Raw genomic sequence first — 10,608 nt, 5'->3', positions numbered from 1 at the left:
ATGTTGGAGACAAAATGTGATCATACAAGACAAGTTTTTCGACACCTAGGGTTAACGTGGGATGATATTTGATGTGATATAAATATATAACATTTACATAAGGATAAGTCTCATATTTATGAGGTTCACCTTGATGTAAAAGAGATGTAAAAGAGATGTTATATACACTAGGTACATAAAATAAAAATTCAACACACATAATGCGATGAGAGGACAAAGTCAAATAACCTTTACATGGGGGTAGGAACAAGGGACACATAATGTGCCCTTTGTCCTACTGAAATAGGTTAAATTCAATCAAATTCCCCGACTCATTCACGACTCTAGCCAAGTAGCACGTTTGCATGTGTCTCCAGTTAGAGACACTTGCAGCCACATGATTACGAAGAAGCTGTACCATGACCATCTAATGGATATTTTTAAAAGTAAAAGAAAAAGAAACCAATTATTAATAGAAAATTTTTCAATTTACGTTGTATTAAATACAACGTAAAATTTACATTATACTTTTTTTTTTTTTTTGTGGTAAATGTGTACAATTATAGATATATATATATATATAATATTATACATATTTATTTAGTTTACAAAGTAAGATTTATATTTTTAATAAAACGTAAACCTAGAATTTCCGTTATAAATAAATTAAGGAAGAAATCACGTAAGCTAAAACTAGTCAATTGCAAAAAAAAAAAAAAAAAAAAAAAAAAAAAAGTAATTCCTACTTCAAGGACCACAATAGAAAGTCTATGAGAAACATTTAGGTCCACCAGGTTTAATTCCGATGTGAAAGTCTGAAAGAGGCTTCGGGAAAACGTCCAGGAAACTAGCATTTGGCATCATTGGTAGACTTATTTATCATGATATAAGAATCACATAATGTCTATAATTATAGTAAATTTCACGTCAGTTCCGGGGGGACCACACGCTAGCTGTGGAAAGAATGAGCCTTGGCAAGTTGGCATTGTGTTTGGCTTTTAGAAAAAGAGTAAAAAACTAGCACATGAGGATGATATGATGGTGTTGAAACTGGGTCCAAATCTTCTTTGTTACTTTTTCTGTTCTACTCTATATTCTATCAATAAAAACTTGTCATATGTTCACTTAATTAATTAATTACTATAATTAATTAATAATAATAGAATTAATAAGTCAATAATAGTAGTATTTAATTAGTTAGTGAACATGTGGCAAGTTTTTATTGATGAAGTATAGAATGAAGTAGGAAAAGTGAGACAGAAGATTGGTATTAGTTGAAATTAGGATTATACTTTGAATCACACGGAAATATTTGTACAAAACTATCCTATAAATAAGCCAATTAACTTACTATTTATTGACAATACAATAATATAAAAAATACAGCAGTATAGCCGTAAACACAACAGGTATGATTATTAGCACACCTATGGATGTAAACACATTAGGTATGACTATTTTAATTCTATGTTTTAAACATTGAAATTTCTCAATTGGTATTACTGAGTGAAATTTATATTTACCGATTTATCTTAGAGCAATTTTTTTTTTTTAATAATTTAATACTTGGGACCGGAAGAAATTAAATTCTAGATATCTTTGTTAAAAACACAAAAAAATATTAACCAATTAAGTTACAAAACTCTTGGCTAAAACAATTAACAGGGAAGAATTGTCACAAACCTAGCCCACACATAACGAGATATTTATATTAAAAAGTTCAAATTGCAAAATTTAACAGCAAAAGCCATAAATCATTACAAATTAAAATTTAACGATTTAATTTGTAATTAAAGTGATTTATTATATAATTATCCCTTACAAATGTTTAGAAAACAAATAGTAATAGCTCCGAGCCTTGAAATGGGAAAGCCAATCCCATGTTAACCTATTTTGTCATTACCTCACATTACAGAAAATAATCATCTCAATTTCTCTTGTAATTAAGATAATTTATTTCTGTTAAAATTTTATTTTTTAAATTTGATTGTATAAAGTGTCATATTATTTAAAATTTGAAATGATATATATATTAGATACACTTTTAGGTCTAAAATATTTAATTTGAACTATAAAATTGATTCATTTCGAATAGAATTCGAAGACTTGTTAAGGGAGAGAGATTTAGTACAATATTATCCAAGGACTAACTATTCGGAGGAAAAAAAAAAAAGTTAAAAAATTCTCTGATTCAAGAACCAAGAAAAAAAAGATGACTTTTTTAACTTTACATCTCAACAGTTAGATCATCCCATTGGTTGAACCCTTAGTTTGTTTAGCAAGGGCAATAAAGTCAAGAAGCTCATTCTAGGCAAAATCTTCTAAAGGAACAACACCATGTTGACTGCTGAATCAACCACAAAAAGTGAAGAGTTTGACCACGCGTACTCAGAAGACCAATGATCAGTGATCACCCGAAAGAACTAGTTCCAAGTTCTCTCAACTCAAAAAGCAAATCAGTCTACAGTATCATGAAAGTGAGAAGGTCATTTCGGAGTTTGATTTGTGTCCCGTCCTCGAAAGAACATCAACAAGCTGGATCCCTTTTTGTAATAAGATAGTCTTACAAGATCAGATGATAAATCATCTTACTTTATTTTTCGATGCCCAACTCTACCTAAAATTTCACTAGCTTTCTTGGCTTCTAATCTAAACGTCCATTCCTACGCCAATACAGTATAGTAATTGATGGCACTTGTCCAAGTGATAATTTATCATGGTATTAGACGATTTGGTCTTAAGTTTGAATTTTGTTTTTGCTCTACCTTCTAATTAAGAAGCTAAAAATCCTCCATAAATCTCACTAATTAAGGAAGAATTTGGAGTAAAGATGAATGTTAAAATCATAGTAAAATAATTAAATACACAATTTCCTAACCATTTCATTTTTTGGACGGCTGGTAATTTATCAATATAAACAAACCATGCAAAGACATCGCAATTTTTTACCAGTAATATTAGTAGTGATGACATGGCCCATTTATGCAATGATCTATATAACTAAGTCTAGTATTAAACACAACTCCGCGGTGATGGAATACACATTCTGTGATCAAATATTATATAAAGGCTGTCTAAGAAACCAGTCATATCATATGACATGTTAATGATGAAAAAACAGCGCTTATGTCGACATTTCACAATATCTATAAGGCATTATTGTTGCTGTTTGTTGTTTTATATATATATATATATATATATATATATTTTTTTTTTTTTAATTTTAATAAAGAATGAATCTTATGCTCGTTAAAGAGGTATATTATCACTAATTTTTTTTTTTGTTGGGAGAGTATATTATATCACAAGCTGCTCTTATAAGCAAGACAGAAAATCCCACTGACCCACTAAAAAAAGGAAGATAATCTATCAGAAAAAGTTTAAAACTATTTTCTTTCAACTCATTATGTGACGATTAAAAAAACCATTTATATATAATTTTAGTCAATTTCTTTGAAAGAGTCACGTCACTTATTTAAATAATTTTAGTCTTGTAAATTGTTAAGTAGTAGATTTGAGGATATAGCTCTGGTTTGGAACTAAAACTTTGTCCAATCCTATTTGTGTCTTTAGTGGGTCTTAAAGGTCTAGGTGAGTTTATCTTGGGAGGGGAAAAAAACAAGGGGATTGTGATGATAAGCGCATCAATGTTAAATTGGTAGGCTAAGAATCTGGATCTAATCCCTACCAGGCTGTAAATTATCAAGAAATTCCACTTGCTGATGATATTATAAAAGACAAGTAAAAGGCTTTGAAAATGTAATAAAGAGAGGCTGCAGTCCTTCGAAACTGATTCTCTTTATTACCCCTTTCTAGGCGAATCACATCTTGTCGTACCCCTAAAAAATAAAAGAATTCCCAACTTGCATAACCTCACCAGCCTCTCCTCCAGTTTATAAGGAGCAAGCATGCATGGATCTCTTACTCAAAACCATTCCTTGACTTAAGCCTCTTCTCTTTCTCTCTTAAGTTTCTTTCACTTTCGTGGTCTTTAGCTTTATTAACCCAATACTCAATTCCTAGCTGAATACACATTGCTCATCTTATCTTTACACCCAACCTAACTCCCCTAATTAAGCTATCTTATTGTCTGTCACCTTCTACTGCCTAAAGTGGAATGGCATCAAGCTCTCTCAATTCTTCACGCGGTTCTAACTCTTGGACACCAAAGCAAAACAAGCAATTCGAGAGGGCTCTGGCTTTGTATGACAAGGACACCCCAGAGCGCTGGCAAAATGTGGCCAAGGCTGTTGGTGGGAAATCTGCAGAGGAAGTAAGGAGGCACTACGAGATCCTTATACAGGACCTGATAAATATAGAAGCTGGTCAAATTCCACTGCCCAATTACAAGAACTCTGGGAACAATGAGAGGTAATGTACTGAACTCTTTTCCCATTACATCAACCATATAATGGCCATGGCTTTATGTTCCCATATCTAATGTTTTTTTGCCTAAGTTTAATAAGATATGCCATATATATAAATGGCTCATCCTTGTGGAGTTCCTAGTAGAGAATGTGTTCAGGGATTGATCACTACCACAATGTCATCTACTATGCTAGATGTCAATTCAATAGCAGGGCAATTAATAAACATTCAGGACATATGAATTGTGCTTATCAACAAATACCTTTATGGGGCAGTCCAGGACATTTTCTAGACAACTTTTCTTCACAATCTTGTGCATCTTATTAGACTAGAATAACCATCAGTCTCTAACATATGCTACACGTTCATCAAAAAAAAAAAAAAAACATATGCTACACATTATGACCAGAATAAAGTATTGACTATATTTGTTATATCTGCATGGATCATGCAAGCATATGTCATATAACTAAATGCGTGAAAAAGTTTTCTGATCCAACCGTCCCTTTCCTCAATAAACATCAGTCTCTCCAGTGTATAGGAGCATTGGATGGGATACTAAGCCAATACATGGTCATTTTAGGATACGGGTGTGTCCGTGTTGCCTTCAATGCACAAGAACATTGGAAACAATCCAAATTTTACAAATGGGCATGGCTTCTGTCCAGTGTTGTTATGCACTAGACAAATACGTGATCATATTATATTAGGACACGTTCATGACAAGATGCAAAGAGCTTGTAAACTAGACACATTCCCTTAAGCATGTTATCCACATACCTTTCCTTTCCTGGTAGGTAACTCACAAGTTCAAATCAAACACCGACCCTGCTGCACTCAAATTGAGAAATAGTTTAATATTTTTTTGCTATTTTCGATCGCTATTTTATATTATATGGCCTATCCATTTCATACACAATTGTGACTTCCTAAGAAAAGCCCACATGAAATCTAATCGTAATGGTTTTGGACCATAGTCACACGGTTCCTATTATTTGGAGCTGAGGCCAACCCAACATATATAAAGTATTTTTTATTAACCGGTGCTAAAAAGATGAGCATCATTCTATGACGCAATCACATTATTTAGGAGCTAGTTCAAAAAGAAAAAGAAAACTTTGCCCAAACAAGAAAATAGCCAAACTTGGACATTTAAAATTACATAATACTACTAATAATAAACATATTTATAGTTTCTATACCTCTTAATATAATATTTTGATAAATCAACGGTTGGATGCATTACGTCCTTATAATGATTGAAGATGAATAACTGTCTCATATTAAGAATTTAAGAGCTACAAAACTAATGGCATTGTTTTATTTTATTTTTTTTACTTTTCCTTCTGCAGGCTCATGAAGAATCTAAGGCTCTAAACTCTAATGAAGTCAAAAAGCATCAGGCATGTGGTCATAAGATCTTTATAAAGTATGTGCACAAGTACAAAAACCAAAAAAAGAAAGAAGAAGAAAAAGCTATATCGCTAACTGTGGTTCTGCTGCCTTTAGCCGTAAATTTGAGTATTGAACCAGTCCAAATGTATCATAAAAAATAAAAGGCTATGTTTATGAGCTCAATAAACTTGTACCGATTATCATTATGGACTGTCTAATTTGAAGAAATATTTTGTGCGTTGTTTAATGTGTGGTGTATTATTAGATCTTACGGATTCTTATTCTATATCCAAAATTCCAAATCTCAAGCAATAATAAAGCAGTTCATGTATTCAGATCAAGTGGAATAGGGTAGATTATTCATCGAGCAGTTTCTAAGGATTCGATTATTGACTAAGAATCAAATTAGATGATATTCTGTGCTATCATCAAGTGCATACAATAATCACAATTCAATCAGAAAGTGTTTAGATCGTTCGCTAGCCAAAATTCATCTAATATGATTCTGATTCTATATCCAAAATTCCAAATCTCAATCAATAAAGCAATTCATATGGTCAGATAAAATGGAATAGGTCATATTATTCATCGAACAATTTCTACGGATTGGATTATTGAATAAGAATCAGATTAGATGCCATTATGTGCTATCAAGTGCATGCATGAATCACAATTCAAAACCAGAAAGTGTTTAGATTGTTCACTAACCTTACAAAATCTAAAGCTGAAGACCAAGAACCAGTGCGATCGGCAACAGCTTATAGATATAGGAACAATGAGAGCGAGAGAGATCTGGAAGATTATAAGAGCAAGAGATTTTTGAGTAGTAAATTTGGGTAGAGAAGCTGAAGTGGCCTTTTATTTTGAAAGAAGAGGAAAAGGCGGGAAAACTGTAATATTTGGGGAAGTTGAACTGGTTGGGTGGGCCCGAGATTTAACGATCTGATCTTGTGGAAGATCAGGGCCGTTGAGTTGTGGTTGATGCGTGGGGATTTTAACGGTTGATGAGGGAAAAGTAGTTGAATGAGGAAATTGTAAAAACGGATTTGGAGATGCGGGGTATCGATCCCCGTACCTCTCGCATGCTAAGCGAGCGCTCTACCATCTGAGCTACATCCCCTGATTTCAATTTCTGATATAAACTTTTAATTATTTAATCGTTTCTTTTACCACCTTTGTCTAGTATTTTATTTTATTTTATTTTTTGCTTAGTCCATGTCTAGTTCTTGAAACTTGACACAATATGCCATACTTCTTTCCCAGTTACTGCATGCATCATGTCCTCACGAGAAGAAGCAGCTAATGTTGAATGGTGGGGTTGGACAATTTTTATTTTTTATTTTTTATGTATATATAATTTTAATTGAGAATTAGAATGATAATAATACCAATACAAAATAAGAGCAAAAGAGTAAACAAAAGAGTAAATTAGTGGGATATCAAGTAGTTCTATTCCAACTCAATTGATAAACAAAAGAGTAAATAATAAAATTATATAGTATATTTTTTAAATATATATTAGATATAGTTGGATCGGGTAACCCACGCTCCACTCTACCCACCGTAAAAAGAATTTTGATAATCCAATTGAACTCACTAATCTCTAAAAATTGACCCAACTCGACAAGTTTGGTTGGATTGAGCTGGTTTTGGTGGATCAATGGATTGACTACACACCCTTACAAATTACACATATGAAATCCTTTTTAAAATGTTTTCCAATGGTGTAATTTGAAAGGGCAGTGTTTCGTTTTTTTTGTTTTTGTTTTTTTTTTTTGTTTATTAATTGCTCTTTAATTTGTATATTTTAAAAGTGGATTTAAATTTTAAATTAAAATCTACAATTCCAAATTTTAAAACTATTAGTTAGCTTCAAATTTGAACCATTGACTTATAAAATCGTATAAATTTAAACCACCCAATCAAAATCAAAATTTCCATAGATTGATATGGTTTTAAAAGTTTCTTGCATTTGGGTAAAGATTTTTTATGAATCATGGCAATTTGAATTACTCTCTCCATTCCTAATTGTTGCTTCTCTATTCTATTTTGGAATATCCTAAAATCTAGCCGTCTTTGAAAAATGAATAAATAGAATTCGTATTTTCTCCATCATTTAAAAAGTCAATACCATTCTTTCTTTAGATTTTAAAATAATAAGAGTAGTCTTGGAAATTTATACACTTTTAACTGACAAACAATATATTACATGAATTCTCTGTAAGATAAATTTAGAGTTGCGGAATAAAATAAACATACCTCCAGCAATAGTTGTTTAAGTCTTTGGAGAAAAGAAGACTCACTATATGATAGCGTATCTATAAAATGTGTCTTCTAATCTATGGCATTTACCTCACATATTTCTTTTTGATGGAGACAGTCTATATATATAGGCTAGACCAAGGACTTTTAAAATTAAAATTTGTTTCATAACCCTCCTTCCATCAAGGAGTTTAAAACTTGTAACTTCAAGGTACTTATTAACCAAATGAGTTATACCAAATAAAAGATACTTAGAAATTAGTATTCACCATAACGTCTTTCATAAATAAAATCTTTAAGACATGAGTTTTCATTTATCATTTAAATGTGGGCCACATAAAATTTTCTTAAAATCTTACATTCTCCCACTTGGCCCACTTGAAATTTAAATTGCTTGATAAATGATATTAACTTTAATAGGGCCATGATATTACTCATGTCAACTAGTTGTGAAATGCTCCTACTCAAATAAAGAATCCAATGCATGAATCATGGCGGTAATACCCTCAATTATAATGAGTACTTCCTTCCATGTATTATAATGTATGGTAATCCTTATGTGAGTATTTTATGAGCTATTAATTCTTTATGAATGAACTACCTATTAGCCATTCGGGTCCTCTTTTATACACCCCCAATGGATATATCATCCTTATGTATCTCCACAAATATATCTAACTTAAAACATATACTTTATGTGCACAAAATAAAATTCATATATTTTCTTTTCAAAAAATAACAAAATATGTGTCCAAAACATAGAATAATTAGAGAGAAATTAAACACCAAATAAGCTAACAACTTCCATATGTCCAAAAGACTTTTATACTGCTTTGCTGGCATACCTTTAGTTGTGAAACTAACAAATATTAGCTCAATAATTTTAACACAATTGACACTTTCAATTTCTTAAAATTCTCTCTTAAGCTGAATTACTCTATGTCGATATGTTTATTTCAGCTCTCACAATCATTGTCCTTAGAGAAGAAAATTATAGCTGAGTTATCTTTAAAAAATCTTTAAAGGTCTCATCATAAAATTGACTAACGTAAAACCTATCCCTAATGCTTGTCTTATAGCTTCATAGCATATAGGATATCCTACATGACAAAATCAAATCACTACTTCCAAGTAGTATGTCATTCATATTTAAGAGTAAAAACAATACATTTACTCCCACTGATCTTATACACTGATTAACAATGTGCCTAGTAAAACCAAATGGCAATGCTATGAAACATAAACTTTTATTCTAAATTAAACAATGTCAATTTAGTAGTAAATTCGACTTTTCTATGGGCAAATGCGCATCATGCATGGATTTACTATAAAACTTTATTCACAAAACTAGTAAATATAAACACTAAGAATCAAATTTTCCATACCTATGGGCCTAGGAAAAATCTCATCTTAATGCTACATTCACCATCTTATTCCAATTAAATCATAAAAGTAATAACCCCCCTATGGGGCCAAGTCATTATCTTCATGAATTAATTGTCACTTAGATGCCTTTATTCCTAATGAAGCCTCATAAAAATTTATTGATGTGATTATCATCATGGCTTAGGATGCTATGGCTACTCCCATGTCATTTTGATATTCACTACTTCATATGACATCATAAAGATCAACCAATCCTAATATTAATCATGTCAATTAAAATAAACCATAATATGATATTTAAAGACAAGTGTAAGAAATTGTAAATACACAAAAAATATCATATATTTTAATGATGTAATGATCAAATTTTCATATATAGTCACAGACTTTAGAAAAAAAAAAAAAAAAAAAATTCACAGCACACTATATGTAAGCCAGACAATATAAATTCTACTAGCCCAAACATGTTTTATTTCTGTCAAAGAAACATAATAATCTATATGCAAAGTTATTGTGACAGATTTCCACTTTCATGAGAAGCTTAAATTTGAAAAACCAATCATGATTTCCATAGAAACATTCGGCCAATGCCAAATACAAAAGGAATAATTTTCCATAGATAGTCGTCTATATCCGAAAACTATCTCGTATTAAAGCCATCCAGCCCAAACAATGGTAAAAGCTATTTCAGTGATAGGCTTCAGTACTAGATGCTATGGCCCACGCATGAGATACATGGCATAAAACTTACCATTATTCCATGCCTCTTAAAATTGGGTTTGCTGACGTTGGTTAAAAGTCCTAATTTTGATGTCATAGTTAATTTAGCTGAAAGGTCCCAGCACAAAAGAATATGCAATGCAAATACTTTATATCCTTAAATTCATATGTGCATCGGAAATTTAGCCAAATCATAGAAAAATCTATGAATGAAAAAATTACTAAACAACATAGCATGAAGGAGGCTCTGATACCAAATGTAAGATAAATTTAGAGTTAAAATAAACATACTTCCAACCATTGTTTTTTAAGTCTCTGGAGAAAAGGAGACTCACTATATGATAGTTTATCTATAAAAGGTGTCTTCTAATCTATGGTTTTTACCTCACATATTTCTTTTTGATGGAGACAGGCTATATATATAAGCTAGATTATGGACTCTTTTAAATTAAAATTTGTTTCATAACCCTCCTTCCATCAAGGAGTTTAAAACTTGTA

The 10,608-nt window shown here is 31.4% G+C and overlaps 1 protein-coding gene and 1 non-coding gene across 2 annotated transcripts; one reads left to right on the top strand and one right to left on the bottom strand.

Annotated features, from left to right (window-relative positions):
* Positions 1 to 3,887: 3,887 nt before the first annotated feature.
* Positions 3,888 to 5,948, top strand: LOC126712259 (protein RADIALIS-like 3). Its single transcript, XM_050411520.1, has 2 exons — positions 3,888 to 4,350; positions 5,700 to 5,948. Exons 1-2 carry the CDS (start codon positions 4,097 to 4,099, stop codon positions 5,722 to 5,724), a joined length of 279 nt encoding a protein of 92 aa, XP_050267477.1. The 5' UTR covers positions 3,888 to 4,096; the 3' UTR covers positions 5,725 to 5,948.
* Positions 5,949 to 6,789: 841 nt separating this feature from the next.
* TRNAA-AGC (transfer RNA alanine (anticodon AGC)) lies at positions 6,790 to 6,862 on the bottom strand. The gene has a single exon. It is a non-coding gene; the product is annotated as a tRNA-Ala (tRNA).
* Positions 6,863 to 10,608: the final 3,746 nt, after the last annotated feature.

The sequence above is a fragment of the Quercus robur genome, chromosome 2, assembly GCF_932294415.1.
Source record: "Quercus robur chromosome 2, dhQueRobu3.1, whole genome shotgun sequence".
Taxonomy (NCBI): domain Eukaryota; kingdom Viridiplantae; phylum Streptophyta; class Magnoliopsida; order Fagales; family Fagaceae; genus Quercus; species Quercus robur.
Note: the sequence above shows the minus strand (reverse complement) of the source record. Positions and strands in the feature narration are given on the sequence as shown.